The sequence below is a fragment of the Plectropomus leopardus genome, chromosome 9, assembly GCF_008729295.1.
Source record: "Plectropomus leopardus isolate mb chromosome 9, YSFRI_Pleo_2.0, whole genome shotgun sequence".
NCBI classification, from domain to species: Eukaryota; Metazoa; Chordata; class Actinopteri; order Perciformes; family Serranidae; genus Plectropomus; species Plectropomus leopardus.
This window is the reverse complement of record NC_056471.1, coordinates 21074046-21096241: the sequence shown is the minus strand read 5'-3', so window position 1 is coordinate 21096241 and position 22196 is coordinate 21074046. Positions and strand designations below refer to the sequence as shown.

The 22196-nt window shown below is 39.4% G+C and overlaps 1 protein-coding gene across 2 annotated transcripts in view; it reads left to right on the top strand.

Annotated features, from left to right (window-relative positions):
* kdrl (kinase insert domain receptor like) overlaps positions 1–22196 on the top strand; it is a 69126-nt gene that overhangs the window by 22171 nt on the left and 24759 nt on the right. For both annotated transcript variants that reach the window (XM_042492779.1, XM_042492780.1), the window contains 14 exons: positions 13–149; positions 222–393; positions 1508–1631; positions 2397–2566; positions 4808–4964; positions 6896–7010; positions 10521–10629; positions 12929–13213; positions 13434–13580; positions 15063–15191; positions 17787–17893; positions 19001–19130; positions 19690–19794; positions 22075–22188. In XM_042492779.1, the coding sequence (XP_042348713.1) occupies positions 13–149; positions 222–393; positions 1508–1631; positions 2397–2566; positions 4808–4964; positions 6896–7010; positions 10521–10629; positions 12929–13213; positions 13434–13580; positions 15063–15191; positions 17787–17893; positions 19001–19130; positions 19690–19794; positions 22075–22188 (2001 nt within the window). The remainder of the gene's footprint in view (positions 1–12; positions 150–221; positions 394–1507; positions 1632–2396; positions 2567–4807; positions 4965–6895; positions 7011–10520; positions 10630–12928; positions 13214–13433; positions 13581–15062; positions 15192–17786; positions 17894–19000; positions 19131–19689; positions 19795–22074; positions 22189–22196) is intronic.

The window sequence follows — 22196 nt, the reverse complement described above, 5'->3', positions numbered from 1 at the left end:
TCCGTTTTACAGCTTCTGTTCTTGATAATGTGAAGATCACCCCGGAGCGTGTCAGAGTGTTGGTTGGAGAAACCCTCGTGCTCAACTGTACTGGTGAGACCAGCTATAATGGAAGATTAAACTTCACATGGGATTTTCCAAAGAAGAGAGTAAGTTAAGCATTTACTTTTGAAACGTTTAAAAGGAAACCTCACAGGTTGTAACAGTTCCTTTGTCTTTAGGAAAATCGACATTCTACGAACAAGACCGAGGTCCGCCCTGCTAGGGCTCACATGATGAGCAAGGCTTTGATTTTGCCAAACATAACCAAGGAGGATAAGGGGGTGTACCGCTGCAGAGCTGAGCTTGATCCCACGAAATACAAGGATGTCTCAGTAAAAGTCCATGTTTATGGTGAGTATGCTCTGGATGGATTAAAATCTGCATGAGGTTGCATCAGGTTAGTGTAAATTCTCCCCGAAGTTAGGGTGTAAAGTCGACACTAGAGGCTGATAAGTCAGTTTGTAATTGTATCAGTTACTAAAATTGGTTGCACCAAACGACTATTTGGAAGGTTATGAAGTCATAACTAAGTGGCCAATCACTATTCAAAGATAGAGACCCATTGTCATTTTTATCGTGGAAATTAGCCTCCTGGATGGTATTAGGCCTGCAATTAACGATTATTTTCAATATCATTTAATCTGCCAATTATTTTTACGATTAATCGATGAATCCTTTAGTCTATAAGATGTGAAGAATGTGGAAAAAAAGCTCATCATAATTTCCCCTAAACCCAAAGTGACAGCTTTAAATTTTTGCTTCTTTTCTCTCACCAACAGTCTTAACCCAAAGGCTCTGTATTTACTATTATATATGACACAGAAAAGCAACAAATTCTCACATATTTTTGCTTGAAAAATGACTGTGACAATAAATTGAAAATAGTTGGCAATTAATTTCCCTTAATTGATAAATTAATTGTTGCAGCTTTAACTGGCATGGGCATCTTGGCATCATAGTAAATTAGATTGATATTGAGATATTTCAATAAATTATCTACTGGATTACTGTGTTGCAAAATGACATGCAATTAATCAAAAAAAAAGTTCTGTGTGGCAGAAAAACTGCTCTTTTACACTAACTGAGTGTAATTATGTGACAATTTATGATTTACACCAACTATAGAGGCGTGTGTAACTATTACTTATTACTTATTTATAGCTTGTCTCTGTTGTAAACCATTTTTTAATAATGCATAAATCACAACTAACTGATAGTTTACATTATAATTAGGTTGAGTTTAAACATAATCTCAGCTAGTGCAACAGACTGCAGGCACGTAATTTAAAATTTGTCCTCCAAGAGCTGTAAAGTTTATTAAAATGCACAACGATACATCTTAATTATCCCACAAATAATGCATTTTAACATCTAAATAATTGTGTCACTGTGGTGATATCACAGTGATATGATGGTAACTTTACTTTTTTTGATTCCAATATCAGTCATTAATCTTTTGTTCCAGATCCATTCCTCAATGTCTCCTATCGGCATGAGCGACTCAGTGCAGTGACTGTCAACGAAGGTCGAAAGAAACTTGTGTTTGAGCCCAAGGTCAATGCTCTGCCATCACCAGACATGACAATTTGGTAAGTGATGACCTACAGTCACAATAAAAACTGCAGATTAGTGGTCCAGGTTACATTTTTCAAAATATGGTAACGCCTCTTTGAACATATAGAGACACTGCATATAGAGTCTACCTCAGTGAAGCTGGCTGTGTGTTGGTTATTTTTAAAGCCAGTGATGCAGTGAAGTGTCAGCTTTTCATTATCCAGCAATCACATCACAAATTCATCAGAAATTGCTTTCTCTAGTTTTTCCCTTTTTAACCTTTCTCCTTTGATTACCCAGTACTGATCTTTAGCACTAACAGCAACTGTGGAAGACTGTTTTTTTTGTTGCATGTGGGGGTGTTACAATTTTTTTCTGTCTTATTTGTAACTATGAATGTTAATAATAATAATAATGCATTTTATTTATAGGCGTCTTTCAAGCACTTAAAGACACCTTACAAGACACAGTTAAAACAAGCAGCTATATGATCATAAAGTCAAAGAAATCAGTAATATACAGTAATAAGTAATAAAAAAAAGACTAGACAAAAATCACAATTATAAAAACTATGTATAAAATTACCATCAAGTTCTTAGGCTATTATTTCTCTAATGTGTTTTAAAATTTTTTTAAACAAGCTGAGATGTATTTGGTTTGGTAGTACCTGCATAATATACTGCAGCTAACCGTGTATTTTATAAATCAATTCATAAATCAACTTTTTTTTCACTTCTTTTTATTGATTGTTGTGCTTTATCCATGATTAAAAAAAACCTTTCCATGTGTCATATTTGTAGGTATAAGGATGGGGTCCCGATCAATAAGAACTCCACCTGTTACAAGATGTCTGGTTATAACTTGATCATCACTGATGTGCAGGAGAAGCACGCTGGGGTCTTCACTATAAGCCTGGGCAGCCAAGTGAACGGCTTATACAAGAATCTGAGCTACACGCTGGCAGTCGATGGTAAGCTGTTGGCATAAACCTGATAATGAATGCTGATCCAAAGGAAATGAAGCGGTGGCTTGGCTGCAGACTGAGGCTGCCCCTGCACTGTAGCTGCAGTTCACTGGACGGCAGGTAGCAGCTCTAGTATGAGAGGAATTTGGGGGCTTGTTGATTCCAGGGCTGGATTGACGTAGCCGGGGCAGCTGTTGTTGATTATTGGGGCTCTTTTGAAGGGGCTTGGCGCAGTGTGTAAATGGCCTGGGCTCTATTCTGCACGCAGACTCCAGCCGCTCCAGACCCCCCCTAGTCCACAGCATTTATTTGCATCCTCACCATGTGTATATACAGTGCAGCTCATATAAACAACATGTTCCTTACAATATGTATACAGCTTGAGGAAAACAAGGACTGAGCCTGCAGTTCATTGTTTTGATGACTCTGCAAAGACTACTGATAACTGTTAACACTAGAGGTTATAAATGTTTTAGCATGTTAGGTGGAGACTTGGATGAAGTCTGCTCGTGATAGAGAACAGAGAAGTGTGTGTCAGTTACTTCAAGCTTGCCATGGGGGGGCAGAGCTATTTTCATTGCATTCCCTAACCATTATCAAGGAATCCTTGTAGCGTGCCAAAAAGGGTAAAAAAAAATAAGCCCCTTCTGACTTGTATAAGCTTTATTTATGGCCCTTGACTGTCCTGCCTCACAAAACCTTAATTTATTGGAATGACAAAAAGTAAAACACACAGACGCAAACAAACAAAGCGAAGAGAGATTTCTGGTATCAATTATGGAACTTTTTCAAACTCTGTTCATCAGTTGTTTAGAGTTGTCAGAGTACGCCAGATTATGAATGTGTCTTACGTGTGTGTGTGTGTGTGTGTGTGTGTGTGTGTGTGTGGGTGAGTGGGGGGTTTTGGGTTGCCCGTTTAGTGGTTTGGACTGTGTGTACCCTTAGATTTCTTTTAATTTATTTGCACATATACAAAGACATTAAAAGTTGAGAGGTTGGAGCCAAAAATTGTGTATGTAGATACCTCCCCTATTATATATCAAAAGTCATAGTTAAAAAACAAAAAGGATAAAAAGATATAAACACAGATTGTGTAATTTAAGGTTAAGCATTTATACAAAATTGATAAAAATGTGCAGTTTTCTCATTAACTGACATCCATGTGGTCTCATTTTGAAAGTTAAGAACAATACAAAATGAATAAATCCTCATTTTATGTTATGTACACCACATCACGTTCCAGCTGTCATGGCTGCACAGCATTACACCACTCTGGGAGCGTTGCAAAAGCAGAGTGTTCTGCCTGCTCAGGTTTTTTTGAATTGATCATTTTCCTCTTTGTGGTTTGTGCTTCTAACATAAGTAAGTAAACTATGTAGGTAAATATAAGTTTCCAGGAGGCTTTTGAAAAATACTGCTGCGCGCCGACTGGAACTGTCAAGAGTGGCAGTGATGGGCTCGGGCGGCTGCTTGACAGAGACTTGATCTCTATCGAGTGCACTTTTCAAGTTAACCATTTGAACCTGTGTAAGTTGGATATTAGCAAGAAATTCGTGGACAATTTTCCCTTGTTTGTTAGTTGTTGTTTATTATGTTTTTCCCATGTTTTTGAGAGAAATCAAACCAATTTTTCTAGTTTTCAGAGGTTTAAAGGATCGCATGAAAGGTGTCCAAATCCAGCTCTAGAAAACTGATGTCGATCCATGTTAAAGAGTTAAAGATTGTTTCAGATGTCTTTGAAGAAGGTTATTCCAAATAGATTTTCTTCTGTATTTTAATGAAAATTGTATCAGGGAAGTCTGACAACATGGAAGATGAAAGTCCTTAGAGTGTTTCAGAGAGTCTGAGTGAATGTCTGTCGTGGCCTGACTGTTTTAGCTCTTCATTATGGAGAGATTGGCTACGTGATGTGGACTGTCTGCTGAGGTGACTCAGAGGTCTTTGTCAGCTGCTGATGGTTGAATCACTGACCTGGGCATGGGCCACAGTGGGGTCGTTCTTTGACCTCCAGCCCCGGGCTAGCTAATCATCCTGCCATTCTTTAAACAACATCTAAAGGACAACTGGTGTCAATGGCAACTTTTTCATGGCTATCCATCATGACTGTCGGCCCTCATTATAAAGGCATTATGAGATTCCACAGTGGGTCGGCTGACCGACGGTTGATCTAACCTGTTGTCGCTCTCTCTTTATCTCTGTCCCTGTAGTTTTTGTGTCAGTGTGTTTATGTGCACTTCTCTCCCGCAGTGAAGCCGACGATTTCAGAGGAAGAGCTTGCCACCGTGGACGTGCAGCCCTACGTGTTTGGCAAACAGTATCAGCTAACCTGCACTGCTTACGGCGTGCCCCTGCCAAACATCACTTGGCTCTGGCAACCCTGTCAATCAGATACCGCCCAGACAAAGTGAGTCACCATCTAGCTGTGTTCCAAGCACTAAAATATTTAAACTAGATTTTATGTTAACTTTCTCCTATCTTTATGAATTAAAAGCATATTTAAAAAATTAACCAGATTTTAAGTGCACATTTCATAAGTTACGAATATCCAACATAATATGATTCAAGATCATTTACACGCCACTGAGTACCATGAAGTGTTCCTGAAATGAGTGTGGTGTTTCATTCAATTACCTGCTGTTTACTGAATGTTCAGATTTATCTGCCGTTTTATAGGATATTAGTAATATAGTTTAGGTTACTTTTAACGCCTGAAGTTTCTCTTTGTCTGGAAAGCTGTAAAAGCAGTTTCTGTTGGGCTGAACAGAAATGATAATCCATCTACTGTTGTAAATATAAAGTCATGTTTTTTTGTTGTGCAGCGTTTGCACAAATGGACAGCTGTGTTAGAGGACAAAAACTTAAGGACCACCTTGGTGCTGGAGTTGCGTTCATAAGCGCGCAGACAAACAGCACCAAAGGCTTAACAACAAAATAAGTGTGGGGTCCAGAGCCACCAGACCAGCCCAGGGATCCCACTATAAATTAGATCTACATTGACTGAATTGTCTCTGGCCCAGAATATGACACATTAATCAAAGAAACGCAGCCCTCGAGAACTGCCCTCTCGTTTGTGGTCAGCGGTTCTCTAGGCTGAAGGGAAAACACGGGGGAGATAAATTAATCTCAGATTCCCAGAGCTGTTACACAGCGGAACAGAACTGAGTGACTGTTCTTGAATACCGGCCTGGTAGTGAACCCACAAACAAGATGAACATTCCCTGAGATCCTGGCTTGTCAATGACAGCAGGAGACCTGCGTGTTGTAAGATCAGGGAAACAATGGGCTACTACCCCTGGGTTATCAGGCCTCAACACCATTAACAAAAACAACACTGTGGACCACTGCACAAAAAAGAGACTAAATTATGTTACATGTTTGATGGTGTTAAACCTCCAGCGCCTCGATTATTACATTCTCTTAAAAATCGCACTTGTATTTGCCAGATTTAGAATAAATAATCACAGAGCATTAGTTGGGTCAAAGCAACTCTTTCTGCAGGCCTAAAGATAATCAGGGCTGGCACTGGGAACAGTGGCTGGCAGCTAATGAGACAAAGGCACAGCTATAGCCTGGTGGGAGGCCAATTGTGCAAAATGTTTGTTTTATACAGCTCTGACCCTGTAAAGTACCTGTCACTGTAAATCCAACATGTAGCCCTTCAAGATCATATCTCATCTAAATCCTTGGGAGTTCAGAGAGGAGGGGAAACGTGGGGTGCGGGGAGGGTTTAGAGGTGAAGGCAGCCCGCTGTGTTGGATGTGGGATGAGGCTGATAGTGAGGAGGGAATAAATCTAGGGGTGTCTTTATCACCAAGTTGAGAAGTTATCAGCTGTCCCTTGTTGACCGCCAAGGTCTTAGGATCAACCTTATCTCCTCTGGCCAGAACGTGTGGGGGGGGGTGGGAGGTTTCCTGTACGAGGTGACGCATAGCACAGCCCTTCCTGTCGCTGTTGCTGTTTCCTCCTCTGCTTCTCCTCTCATCAGGCTGATTGTTCCCCGCCACGGGCGGTGAAGGGTTTGGGGGTGGGGGTCAAATCAATGCTTTCTCTTGGTTTTATAACCCAGACAAGCTGGTCTAGACTTGGAATCTACTTAGATTAGTCTCAGAGGTCTTTTAAAACACCCTCAATCTTTCAGAATTAGGGCTTTTGTATCAGATAGTATATTGTATATTATAATTGTGTGATATAGGCAAGATATGTTTTAATGTTACTCCAGGGTTCTCATTCAAAACATGAAAGTCTGCTTTCTCTGCCGTATTATTGTTTGCATCTGTCCCTACACATACTGACAGCATGATGAAATGGTCTTATTGCATATTTTCTGTCATGCAGTTGCACTGCTCACACCAAGCCAATCCAGGTCAACGTTAATGACAGAGGAAATTACTCCCACAACTGGATTAAAAGCATAAACGTCAACCCTGAACTGGTTAAAGGAAAAAACAAGGTATGTGGTTTAACTCACTGTGTTTCCACATGTTTTTTAAACAATGGATGCACTTGTAGCATACATTCTGCACCGTGAAATGTGTTTGACAAATAGCAGTGATCAACTCGTCAGTAGGATTTGTATGAGAATTGGATCAAGAAGATGCCTTAAGAGCCAGAAAATGGCCAATAGATAGGTCAGATTTACTTAGAAATCTCCTGTGGCAGGGGCTTGAAAGTCAGACGCAACATCTGAAATCCATAAATCTTTACAATTGTTCTGCTATTGGCAGAGATGCTGTACTTCTCTTCTCTGAAAATGATTCATTTTGTCTGTATTAGTTTTGACTTATGTAACTGTGACCAAAACCCATGAAAAGGACCTCAGCAGTCCCTTTTGAAGAAGTCAGTCTTGTTTCTCATTGTGCCGCTCTTTTAAAATTTGATTTATTCTTAGAAGAAGCAACCAGAAAAATATGGGAAAATCATTTGGTTTCATGCATACGATGGGCTGCATCTGAAAAGGAAGATGGTATATTGATATATACTGTACATTTGCAGCATAAATCTTTCCAAGCTTTCTTTTTCTTTGGTACAAAGGCGTTTCTATAAGGAGCAAGATCTCTACCAGACTGTTCTGCACTTTGAAATGGTAGCTCATAACTGACGGACACAGTTCATTTCCCCCTACTGGAGTGAAATACACTCTCCGTTTCACTGTTTTTTCGGACGAAGAAGGCCTGTAAAAGAAGCAGCTGCAGCTTCATCCTGGGCCTTGCCAAAGAAACATCTTTTATTCTGACATCAGTTAATCTTTTCGGCTGTTGAGACTCTTGAAGTTAAGCCTTATAAACAGTACAAAAGCTATATGGCTTAGGCCAAGCGTGTGCCAAGAGCTGAGAACAGACTTTTATAGAGTTTACCCAACACCATTACCTGTAAAGATAAGCTACTACACGCACTGAAAAACTGTTGGATTTTTTGCTTGTCTTAAGCATATACTGCTGTTATTGTACATTAAGTAATTATAGAAACAGGATGTGATATGAAAACAACTTCTTAAAGTAGCATCTGTTACACCTATAAATTTAAGCACATCTGGTTGCTTTATACTACAAAATATTGTTTCCGCAAAATCAACATTATAGTATCAATGTGGGATCTAATGGTAGAGGAAAATAGGTTTCTTGATGCATCACAATTCTCTCTTAAAAAGTTTATCTCTCAGTGCAGAACAGTCAGTTATCAGAAATTTAAAACCCAATGATCATCATTATGATCACATGTATCAGTTTTTTTAAGATGGGGCTGTGCGTTTCTTTAAGCTGAACCGGTTGGATAGTGATATATTCACTGTCAGTGTCAACAAAATAAATGGAAAAATGTCGTCTCTGATCAGTATCTTATGTACAGGTTTTAAAAGCACAGTATGTAATTTTGCCAATTCTCAATTAAAACACTAACAAATAACAGACTTTGATGACATCATGAAGTAGTGTTAATTGTCAATAAAAATCCATCTGATGTTACTCAGGCAGAAATCATGTTCAGAGACGAAGAAATGCAATGTTTTGATTGTGTTACGTTCAGCCACATTTCTTCACATTATGTCATTTTATTCGCATGAAACAGCCTCAAATCAGTCGCGTTAACTTAATCAACAAGATGAATGTTTTTGTGACATTATAACACTGTCTTTAGCTTGTTTGCTGGGCTGTCATCTTCTTCTTCTATTACTACTTCCTCTGCTTGATGGCAGGCAGTAGCTACCATTTAAGGTGTATTACAGCCTCCCTGTTCCAGCCTTTGAGTGCTTTAATTAAATCAAAAATTTATCAAACATTTTGTTTTATTTCTGTCGAAGTTATCAAGATAATTAACGTGATATTTTTATCGCCCAGCCCTACGACAATCATTCACATCATAGCCCTGTGAATCAGAATTGGAATTGAATCATGAGGTGCTAAGAGATTCCCACCCCTCATGGGCTCTACCAGTCTGTCAGCTTTTCTTAGGAAACATCAAACACTTGCAAACCTAAAACATGCCACAAATTGGGGAAACTGTAGACACTGCCGTTAATGTCCTGTGGGAGCCTGTTACTAAAACTGTTCACCCCAAACATAATTAAGAGCAGGCCTCCACTGCCTTGCGAGAGTCTGTCTATAGGATTAGGTTAAAGAAACCCATTACAGAGGGCCGGGTCAAATTAGGGCACAGATTCATTGGCATAAACGTTTTCAGCTGGAGACAGAATCAGTTATCATTCTTAATCCAAACGTTTTTGCTCACTGGTTTCCACCTGTGTTTCTGATTGATAACTAGATGATTTATTGACTCATCTGATGAAGCACAGAATGAAACCCACAATCATATCAATTATTTGCTCACCAAGTAATTGTAAATTTTCACAGGGCATCAGTTCTAATACGTCTCTGTCATAAATAGGGAGGCACCACTTATTTATAAGTGCTTGTGGCCAAACGCCGGTGCTTTATGAGGGTTAGGACTAAGGGTCAATGATAACAAGCAGCAGTTTAAAAGAAGAGGGATTTGTTGGAAGTGAATTCCTCTCTGTCACCCCACATAAATCGTGCTGGCCCGTGAATAAGAACGTAGTGAGGGCCAGGCCTCTGAGCGGCTCCCCAGAAGGCCCAGTAGAGAGGGAAACTGGCCCGGGTCATAATATAAGGAAAACACAGGGGGAAGACATGGGCACAGAGGTCACAGTGCGTCTGGTCAGGTCACCTCTTAGGGACTGTGCGCAATTGTTTAAATGACTGTTTTCAAGCTCGGGTTACATCATGGTGAGTAATAGCCGTAACATAATACCATAAGGTCACTCCATCAATGTTTTGACAAGTGTCAGAGCAGCATGAATTGGACAATATGATATGAACTTTTAAACACTTATTCTTTTATTGCCTGAGTGTTTGTATGGTGAGAATTGTAAGCACTGGGAAATTGTTTCATGGCAGCTGCGTATCGCCACAATAGCTCCTGCAAGCCCAGGAAGTGCAGGCCAGCATTCACCCAGACAATACACCCAAATCATTCACTCTCTTTGATGTCGCTGGCTGCCCCCCAAAAAACAGATGTCACCACAAACACTGTGCAGAGCCGCACACAGTCTGGCGCTCACCCAAGTTTCTCTTATTATTTTGTCTATTTAAGCCATTACAATGTAACACTGGTGCAATGACAAAATTGAGTGTGGCATTAGAAGTGCGTTGCAGGAAATGGACATGGAGCCCCGGCAGTAGATCAATAGCACAGGTCTGAAGGAGACCCAGTGGGTTTTAAACTCCAGATGTATCCTTTCATTAATGTGACACACAGGAGAGTATAAAACAGACCAGGCCTCTCACCAGCATGTTAACGGAAACTCAATGCTCTGCTAGTGATTGAAACCCAAAGAAAAAGTCTCAGGGCAATTCTGAGTTGTGATATTAGGTATTTTATGTTTATCTCATCATGTTTTATTCTGCTTTGAATAATCAGTAATAATTGACCTGTTTATCCCAATCAGACTGTGAGCACCCTGGTGATAGGAGAGGCGAGCGTGTCCGGGAATTACTCCTGTGTGGCCCAGAATGAAGATGGCACCAGCACAATGATGATCCCTTTCTACGTTGATGGTAAGTGGTTAACCATAATATGGCAGCTGTGACAAACCGCCCTCAGTCAAGCAGTTGTACTGCAAAACTTGTAATGTTCAAACAGCAAGAGTGAAAGGGAATGATGGCCTATTTGAGACAATTGGACTTGGACACATTTTTTCAAATGTATCTACCTTTTTCGATATAGATGGCGTTTTTTTTCCCCTTTATTGTCTCTGTTTTATTGTTGAATGTTATCATTATTATTATTTTAATCTTAGATGTCTTTGAGAATGTGGAGAGCACTGTGCTGTTAAGTAAAAAAACAATATAAATCTATTTAAAAAGAAATATGACAGCTGAAAAATCATCTTATCTGTTTATTTGGTGGGGTTTTATGAGGTACTTGTCTGTCCTCCAAGTCTGACCTTTGACCTGCTTTTTTTTTGAGAAGCAGGCAGGAGTACTGGCATGGAAGCTAAATAATGTACCACAGTGGGCGGGGGCAGCAGCAGAACTTATTTTAGACGCCTAAATAAATCTGTATTAGTTTAAGTGCAGGCTATATTTTAATATTTTTGTAGCTTTACATTGCGTCAGACTCTCCTTTCCAACAAGGAACTGAAGCTGTTATCTATGCTGTCTTGAAAGCTACCAAACTACTTTGACAAAAACAGTAATTTTATTTGCAAAATACAGGAGTTGCTGGCCTAAAACTGCCAAGATTGGTTAGTGTGTGTGTAATATTGTGTGATATTGGCGTTTAGTTTGGAATCACAAGAGTCAAACAATAAAACTAACTAACTAACCAATCCAGGTAGCAGTAGACCAGCAACCCCTTTGTTCTGTAAGTTAAAATTACTGGTTTTGTCAAAGAAGTCTGGTGGCTTTGAAAAGAGCACAGATGGATGTTACAGCTTCAGTTTCTGGTTATAATGGGTTGTCTGACAGCAAGGTGAAAGTATTCAAAATATAGTGTATACTTAATTACACTCATATTGATTTTATCAGGTGTGACTTTTTTTAGGTGGCTGAAATATGTCTTGCCGCCAGCCCCGTCCACAGTAGTACACTGCTTAGCTTCCTATGCAGTACTCCTGCTCTCCAACCTGGAGGCATGCCAACTGACATCTAGAGATGTACCTCATATAGCCTAATTTTAAAAATTCAAACTATCCCTTTAACTGCTCAGCTGAAAGTGCATGCAGAAATGTGCTGAGTTTTATTGCAATAATTTTAAGCGCACTATACAGTGCACTGCATTCTGTCAAATGATCTACAGATACAGTACACGCTGTAATAAATTGCAAGAACAGGGAAGGAATGTGCAGATTGTATTGTGCAATAAAGAAACCAGAGGGGGGCATTAATTGAAACCATGTTCCACTGTAGCTGAGCGGCTTCAGGGCGGAAGAGAGGCAAACATGTCTGAGCCATATGGAGCGCTATAACGGCACGCGTTTAAAAACAGCTATGAATAACTGCATTCCTGCTCCAGTGCCAGCAGGTCATTCCTCTCTCTCTGTGGGCCTTCTGAGAATTTACTTTTTTATATGCATCCGAGCATTACCAAATGTTCCCAAAAATTAATATCCATTGAGACAGTTATGTAATAATAGCGGGGATGATGTGTCACTGCACACAAGCACAGTTCACTTTGCAACAGAGTGATTCACGTTTCCTTAAAAGCTCAGTGAATCACATCTCCTGAAGGGTGAAGGATTGCTTTTGGAGAGGGATGAATGTAGGTGAACACTCAACTGAGGGGATGCCAAGTACCAAAAATTAGTCTCCTGGAGTGGCAGAATTCCCAAGAGGAATCCTGCTCTCTTCCAGAGGTGAGCGAGACGGAGAAAGATGGAATGCTGCTAAAAAAAAAAAAGAGGACACAATTGTAATAACAGCTGTCTTCTCTTACGGAACACCGAATGCTTTCCAGCAATGAATAAACAAGCACAGTCTGGTTCCCCTGGGGCTCAGACTCAGCTTCTCTCCAATTGGATGAGTGCAGCAGCGCCATCAGCCATGCTGTCCACCAGCAACGTGCTTCCAATTAACAGTGATGAAACAGGAAATAACTGCAAATTTGACATTCCTGGCATTGCAAAGAGCTGCTTCGTGTCCAAAACTGTTGTCCAACATGGGACGTCAGGGCAGCAGGGTATGTGTCTCTGTTCATGTATGTAAGACAGATGACATGGAGTCCTGTGAAATGATCTTTATTCATAATCAGTACCTTTTGGTGACCCTATTTGATCACCGAATCTATCTGGAACCGAGGATGATTTCACATCACTGGAATCCTGATTTGTTTTGTTTCTCAACCTTGTCACACTAGATCACCCTGATGAAATTACCATTGAACCTCAGTCAGCCATCGAGGGGGATGACGTCACTCTGACCTGTCGGGCAGCTCGCTACCTCTACACTTACCTGCAGTGGTTGGATTCCAGGAATCGAACGATCACTTCTAATGTGTCGAGTCTCCAGCTCAGCCGCTACTCCATTTCTCTTTCTCTCCATCTGCATAATGTGTCCCAAAACAGCACTGCAGGTTTCAAGTGCCAAGCACACAAGCTCCACAAGAGGGTTGAACTGAAGACTGCTGCAGTTGTTGTGGATGGTGAGTTAGAGGAGGATATGAGAAGCTGAATGACTAATCCAAGTACATGAGCTGACAGTTTGATCATTCTGTCATGTGATAACCTGTACTGTACGTCAGCACACTAAGGAACACAGTTAACGGTTTTGCAACACTTGATGAGTCGTTGTTTCCACACGATAGTAATAGACTAACAGCACCTTAAATTCAGCCTTGTTTTGTTTTGTTGTGTTTTGTGCAGTGAGAAAACGCCCCTGGCTGCGTCAGAATCTGACTAATCAAGATGTGAACAGTAGCAGTACCTTGATGCTGGCTTGCTTCGCTTTGGGGGTTCCTCGTCCGTACATCATGTGGTACAAAAATGGCATTCCAGTGGAAGAAGGCCCAGGTAATCTGTCATGCAACACTGGCAATAACCAAAAGGAGGACTTAAATGCATGATACACAGACAATGAGTTAAAGGTTAAGTCTTTACGAGACAAAAACAAAGTTCGGGCAGTCCAAAAAAAATCAGGCAAAGGTATCCTCAAGTGCTTGACAGGATCAAACTTTAGGATACAGAAATATGTTCAAATATAACAGAAATTCAGAAAAGTCTGGAACACTCATTAAAACTGCAGAGGCAAACTGGCACAGACAAAGAGAATCACACAGACCAAATACACACAGGAGGAAGGGTAATTAGGAACAGGTAAAACTATTAAGGGCGGGATAGATAATCACACAGGCAGGAAACACTCAAGGGCAGGGAGTAGGGTATCTGAATCAAGAGACAAAGGTGAGTACCAAAATGAAACAGGAAATTAGAATTTAAAACAAGAAAACATGACCTTAATTACTCGACTGGAATTTTCCATGAGCTGTGATCATCATTTGATACATTTTTGCAGTTTTAGTTTGTGTTTTCAAAGTGCTATCCTGGTGCACCATTGCACATCAATGGCTGGGAGAGAGTGAAAACACTTAATTATTAGTTAAACTTAATAATCAGCAGGTGGAGCTGTCATTACCTTTGAAAGATGCTGATGTTGAGATCTTTGTTTCTTTACCGGCGGACAGTCAGGCCAGCATTTTTTTTAGAGAAGACATTTATTCATTGGAAGACATACATGCTGAAGTTGTAAACGACATATGATTATTAAGCTGAATTTATATTTCCACACTCCTAAAGTTCCTGTCTATGTTTAGATAAGAGATTTGTGTAGTTAGGCTGCACCTACTACTGCAATTGTTTAAATTATAACACTATGTTGACTACAGCTGCAACAATTAATGGATTAGTTGATTAGTTTTCAACTATTAAAATAATTTCTAATTGATTTGATAATGGATTTATCAGTTTGTTTGTTTTTTTTTTCAATTAAAAGAAGTTAAAATTCTCAGATTCTAGCTTCATAAATGTGAATATTTTTCTGGCGTCTTTACTCCTCTTTGTCAGTAAACTTTGGGTCTTGGACAAAGCAAGACATTTAAGCACCTTATCTTGGGCTTTTGGAGACACTGATTGACATTTTTCAGCATATTCTCACATTTTATAGACCAAACAATTAGTCTAATAATTTTTAGTTCTAGCCCCAGAAAATAAGTGAGCCATATCCTTTCATATAATTTCATGACCTGAGGTCTCACTGAAAATATTATTTTTGGCTAATGGTGTTTGAACTATCCTGAGTAGAACCCAACCTCAGCTGCCAAGAGAGAGCAGATCAGTTCTCAGCCAAAATTTCTACAAGATCAAGTGCCTGAAGAAAAACACATTTCATGTGCTTTTGCGCTACTGTCAGCCTGCACATGCACATAAAAGCAGAATAGAATAAACGCCACCGCTTTTTACACATTATCGGTTTGACTGAAAGGTTTTGTGTTGCAGGTATAACTCTTGGAGAAGATGGGATTCTGACCATCGAGAGGGTGAAGAAAGATGATGAGGGTCTGTACGAGTGTGTGGCCAGCAACGTCGAGGGTATCGCAAAAACAAGTGCTGTTGTTACTGTGCTCGGTAAGTCATTCTGAAACCCAGCTGCCTCACCATAAACAACACTCTAGCCCGCTGCATTTACTATACTGGTTTCTTCGTGTGACTTGGTGTGTGCTGCCGTCAGTCTGGCCACAGATTGCATCAAATACACTAATCATCCATCTAAGCAGTAGAGTCATCAGACGCTGTTTCTGCCTCGTGTTTTCTTGTCACCACTACAAGTATCTCTGCTCTGACTTCAGTGGGAAAAGTTTACCCTGATAGAGAATCTGCGGTTGCCAGGAATGCCAAGTGAATTCCTTCTCTGGTTTTATGATCAAGGCTTTGGCTTAGGGTCCTTACCTCGAGGACATGACCTCTGTGAAGTGTTGAGAGGTTCACTAATGACTGCTACAGCAGTCAGGGGACTGGAAACAAACAGTAGATAATTGGAGTAGAAGACATGTCTCTTAATGTGTGCAGCTGTGTACTTTTATGTGTAAAATGACTTGAATGTTGACATGTGAAGATGGGGATGGCAGAGTAAGTAGTGGGTAGTAGTGTTGTCCACATCGAGAGACTTAAATAGATTCTTTTTGAGCTGAAATTTTCTTGATATTAAGTCTATAAAGGGGTTTTTAGTTTTTCCTTATCTGATGTGAAGGTCCCAGGACCAAGGGTATCGCATGTTGTAAAGCGCTGTGTGGCAAACTGTCAATCGTGATACTGAGCTATATAAATAAAACTGAACTGAATTCAGGCCAGGTTCAGATTTCAGGAGTTTGGGGCCAGTTTATCCTTGATTCACCCCTCATGACTATCAGAGAAATCCGGTCTATTTTAAACGTGTTTGATATTTCGCGGTTAAAATGCGGGTGATTTTGGTTGCAATTTCATCAGTGCAGAACAGCTGACAATGTTTCCAAGCAACGGTAAATACTTTAACCCCTGAGGGTGACTCTAGTAAGCAAACCTACAGTTTACAGATGTTAAAACTGATGGTTATAATCTCACCCCCATTTCCCACTGAGGAATAGACAACCGGTGTTGACCATTTTCTCATCCACACTCCTTTTGCCTCCTGCTTTTGTTTTTTTTCACTGGAGCATTGTTCTCATATGGCATCAGTCTCCAATTTGTTTAGATCTAGCTGCGGTCAGCCCCAACAAAATATTGCAAAATGTTTATATAAACACAAACGGTGGTGCGTTGAACAGCCTGTTGCATTATGCAGGTGGACTGCCTTTTAATACGGCAGGGTTTAATTCAGTTCAGCTTAAAGGGCTTTTTGGCATGGAATCACATTTTTACATTGCCAAAACAAATGTGAAATGAAAACAAAAAATGTAAGTGCAATAAGTAAAGATCTACGAGACATTTATTTATATACACATCGCCGCTAACACACCCACCGAATGAGAGAAAACATACCTTAAAGCCAGTTGCAAAGTGTTTCACACCATATCAAAGAGACAATGCTGTTCAATCTCAAAACCGTAGTAAATTGTGCACACCATTTTGAGAATGAACATGCCACTGCTTCCACATGAGTTCACGTGAGGTGATGCATTCATGCTTCCTCTGGCATGATAATCCTAATCCTGTCCTGTAGAGTATGATGTGCCTTTTTTTTCCTTTTTTCAAATTTTGTATTGTGTCTGCATGTTTGGCTCATAGAGAACATGTGTGAAGTTTCTCCTTATGTGTGTGATGCAACCCGATTTCAAAATTTGTTAGGATTCAAAAACTCATAAAAACTCATAGTCTGAGCCTGGCTTTCTTTCTTTCTTTCTATATTTCTATATTTATTTCTTTATTTCAATATTTCTATATTTCTTTACTTATGTTTGTATTTATTTTTTTGGATCTGCAGTAGCACCAGTACAAGCATGGGTATTCTTCAACCACACTAGGACAGACATGTAGACACAAGTTTAAGATAGAAAAAATGAATACATAAATCTATGCAGTTCTGATGCTTAAACTATATACTGTGGTCTGTATGAATAAATATACTAAATTGGCAGAAACTGCTCAGGGATATCAGTCAAAGTATAAAGTTTACTGTAATATGTCAACACTAGATCCCAGATGAAGAGAAAGAGTTTCTCTTTCTCTCAGTTATCGTTGTCCATTCCTTCTTCACCACAAAGATGTTCCAGCAACAAGCGATGCGCATCTTCTGCTTTGGCTGTTTAGAAAAAGATTGCAGGAAATAAGAGTCGGAAAAAAACCTTTGCAGATTCAAGGGATATGAAGTTTCAGAGTGTCGACATGGATAGTTAGAAAAACAGTATTTGGAAGAAAATATTATAGGAAAATGTGTGGTATGCATGTCCAAACCCGAAATAAACACCAAAGTGTGTTTCCACTTCCTTTTTGTATACAAGCACTGAAGAAAAATGTAGGTAGAAACAAATAAACAAAAAAAAAAATGACATGAACTAAAGTCTCAGCATTTCCTTCCACAAAACAGTCTCTCTAATTGCAAATTTGTTACAGACTTTTTTTCTTTTGATCACAATTCACCACAAATCCCTGTCAATATTATATGACAATTCTTGAGATCATGAAAAGTACACAGTGATTATTTTGCCAAAGACGTTTGGTAGTTGATGACAGCTCTTCTCTTTCCAGGGTATGAAGGGAAGCCAAACGTTGAGGTCATCATTTTGGTGTGTACGGGAGCAGCAGCCACGTTCCTCTGGCTCATGCTGATACTCTTCATCCGCAAGCTGAGGAAGGTAAAACATTACATTCCCTTTTTTTTCCTCAGAAACCACATAAGATTAGCCTTTGCCAAGATTTGGAAAGTCCAATAGTCATGGATTTGTGGTTCCTTTTCCAACCAATTGAGCTTCAACAACTTTCTAGAAGCGACTGACTCATGCTTCTTATGAAATACAGTTAAATGAAAGGACTGTTTTAGCCAGACTTTATGATTTATCATATCCTTACAGCTGGAAAGTGGTAAGCTTGTTAATATGTCCAGTCATATAAAGAGAACATAATGTGCTCATGCAAAAAAAAAAAAAAAAAGGAGTGAAGAAACATTCGACCTGGTAAAGTATGTGTGTGGAGCAACAATTTTAAAAGTCATGTCAACATTTTCACAACTTATTGATCAGGAGGCATTTAATAACAACTATATATATATGTATATATATATATTAATAACAATAATAAGTCCTTACTTTTGAAGCAGTGACAAACCAAAGCAAGTTTTGCAAGGTGTAGGCTTAATGCATCTACCCTAATTGTTTTGTAATGTTCTTTATAAATTGGTTGAGGTCTAACCAAAATGGGTGCAGTCTCTGTCTGTCTGTACATCTTTATGTCTGTCCTTCAGTTTTCTTGACAACTGTTGATGCAAACAACTTCACACTTGGGGGTTGTATTGCTGAGGATCCAAGGACATATTTATTAGTAGCGCATTATGTACACACTGTTTAGTGTATTGAGAGGAGACCACTTTTAACTGTTACACGCCCAAAAAGCATGCTGGGTAGAGCTTGCTTTCCATTGCTTGTTAAAGTACATTCAGCAACAGATGAGGAAAGAAATACCAGAGATGTTACATGGCAGCAAAATCAAACATTTCAAGCATCAATAATCTGACTTACAGAATGAACATTATTCCTCCTGGAAATAGCCTGGTCCCAAATAGTTAGCTGTTAGAAAATGACGCATATACCCAAAGAAGAGCAGTCAGTGTTGAGTGTAAATTTGTTTGGATGAGCAGGGCAAGCAGCCCGTTCCAAGCAGGCACCTTTTGAACACGTACTGTACTAGTTTGCCAAAACATCTTGAGGATTATAATGAAATTCACGTTTGTCCTCAAACACCTTCAGCAACCAGCACACTATAAGATGGGTCCGTCTATCATCATTGATCCTGACGAGTGTCCCCTGGAGGAGCAGAATGATCTTCTTCAGTATGACAGCAGCAAATGGGAGTTTCCCCGCGACCGCCTGCGACTAGGTGAGAATCCAGCATGCAGGAAATTGTTTTATATTGCATGCATGTATTTTTTTGACCTCCACTAAACTTTCAGAAAGCTAATTGCAAAGCTGAAATCCATAACTTTAATAATTTAGTTCTCAAAATTGTTAAAGTTTCAACAGTTTTTATTGCAGCAAACAACACATTGCTGGGTTTACCGGTCATTTGTCATATTTTCTTGTCCTCACCCACCCTTCCACCCGAGCCAATCCTTGTACAAAAACAACAAACATTACAAGAAAAGTTAGTTTCAAAAGTGGTTCATGGTGAGAATATACACACAGCCACATTAGGTACATGGGATGGTTGTAATCCCTCTCTGCAGCTGTTGTGTTGGGTCATTACTTATCAGTGACCTGCGCTGTCATCCAGTCTTAAGTGAGCTATAAATTCTCCAGAGAAACTGCCTGCCAGCGTGTTGTTTTAATTACAGCCCCATAACCTGACTGACAGGGAATAATCCAGTCTGATTGTTCTGCCCGAGGGACAGGAAACTCTAATGTCGTCCCACTTATCGAATACCTTCTTTCTTTGCCAGGCAAAACTCTTGGCCACGGAGCTTTTGGAAAAGTGGTGGAGGCTTCTGCCTTCGGGATCGACAAGCTCTCAACCTGCAAGACTGTTGCTGTCAAAATGTTGAAAGGTAGGACATCAAAAACTCCATTCATTATTTAAAAAATGTAATGCATTTGTATTGAGAAAACCTCTTGTTCTCTTTTACATAATTGTAGTTTGCCCATGTAGCTGCTCCTGTTCATCGGTACCACCCCCCAGGATATATGTCACAGTATCTACCGTTGTATGGGCAGCAGATGAATAACAGCTCTCTGTCATTTCTGCAGAAGATTTATTTTGTGTGCACATTACAGGCTTGTGAGCTTCCGCACCACATGTGCCTGCAGTTAGTGTTTGTACGGCACATCGGTTTTAAAGCAAAGCATGCGATGTCTGTTCCCCTCAAAGTGCAGTTAGAGGTAAAGGCTAAGACCTCTAGACCTGTCCTTTATGAAGAGATTGAGTGTATGCAGATCTGACAGCTCGATCAGAATCCCAAAAATGTGCAGGTGAAGAGGAGTTCAAAAGTTTAAGATAGAAAATGAGCAATTAAACATGTTTATTTTTGCCACATTTTAGAGATTCCAACATTTGGAAACTATCTGCTGTCTCTGGGCTTGTTTTTTTCAAGGAATCATTTACATACCCATTCCAGTGTCTTTCCAAACATTCACAACGAGCCATAAATGTTGGATCCAAAATGAAAACAGGAAAACCAGCAAGCTAAAAAAATAACTTTTGACTACAGATCCTCAGCTGTTTTGTTCACCCCAGCTTTATGCAGTATGTGAATAACATCTAATTTTCAAAAATGTAGCTTTTTTCTAACAAGCTGCAGAGCAATCAGTGACTGGTGATATAGGGATGATGCATCATGAAAAACAGGGCTGCTGGTTAGATGCACTGGTCACTGTCATATCATTAATCATGTGTCAGCATAAATCACAGACTCTGAGTGGAACAGACTCTGGCTGTTGTTAGTCGTAGGTCAAACATAATGGAAAGCAGCAGGTCTCCTCAAATTGACCGTGGTTTAGCGAGAGACTCCCTGGCTGCTTTAGCTTCTAGCTCATAAATATCCGGTTTGTCGAAGCAACATAAAACAACCCCTAAATTTAGGTTTTCATAATTCAAGGTTAAAGCTTTACATCATTGTTCAAACTAATCAAAGTCACATATGTAATATAAGCATTTAATTTTCTTGGCATTTATCATTGAGGTCGTTCTCCATCAAAAGCTGCTTCATATCGGTGGGCCTAAAACAATATTATCATGTTCCCCTCATATTTAATGAACTCTCAAAATTAAATTCCGCAGTAATCCAGCTACCAGGGTTCAGTTTATTTTTTCTCCCCGCTTACTTGCAATCTGCTTAAACAAAATTTTTTCCTGAAATGCAAAAGAGGTAGAAAAAAATATCATCGGGATGTTCCGATTTTTTATGCACACATTTTAAGGGCTGCAACTAATGATGTTTGTTTATAAATTATTTTCTCTATCAATCATTTGGTGTACAAAACATTAGAGAACAGTAAGAAAAGCCAGTTACAATATGCGAAAGCCATAAGGGACTTCATCAAGTGTATCGTTTTGTCCAACCAACATTTACAAAAATATTAAATTTACTCTAAATGTAAGGCCAAGGAAAGCAGCAAATCCTTACATTTGAGAACCTGGAAATTTCAGGTTTTGGCATTTTGTTTGAAAAAATGGCTTAAACAATGCATTGCTTAATGATTATTGAAATAGTTAGTGATTATTTTTCTGTCATTACAATAATCAATAAATTGACATATCATTGCAGCTCTCCACATTTTTGGTATAAGCATGTCATATCTTGCCAGTTTTAAAGTCATATATTCAATTTTGTGTCATAAAAAAAAATTGATTGAAAGTGAAAAGAATTTTATGAAACTTTAAGAAAAACTTTTCACCACGATTGAAAGTGATGCGATTGATTCTATGTTGTGTGTTGTAGTGTTTTATAAAGTTTGAGCCCTCCTGTGTGTGAAAATATCTTCCAACATAAGAACAGACCCGCGGAGACTAGATTCTTTCTCGTACCGATATCTTTACAAATAATCTTAACTGAATCTTCTGGTGAGGTTGGCTCACTTTATTTCATGAAAATAACTCGTCTTCCATCCTAACTTTATAAAAGTTACAATGTTTCTTACTATTTTTTTCACGGGAGTTTGGATTCCAAACATTCATTACTAAACGTAACATCGTTTGAGTGATCCTAAACAAATTAAAGCACACTTAAACAAAATGAAAATCTAATTTTATTGTATATCCTTTAGTCGGGATGTTTATTGACACACCAACCAAAGCTGAACAAGTTCTATATGTGTTTACATTGTGGCAGGAGGCGCTACATCAAATGAGCGCAAAGCCCTGATGTCAGAGTTAAAGATCCTGATCCACATTGGCCATCACTTGAACGTGGTCAACCTGCTGGGAGCCTGCACGAAGCCTGGAGGTGAGCTT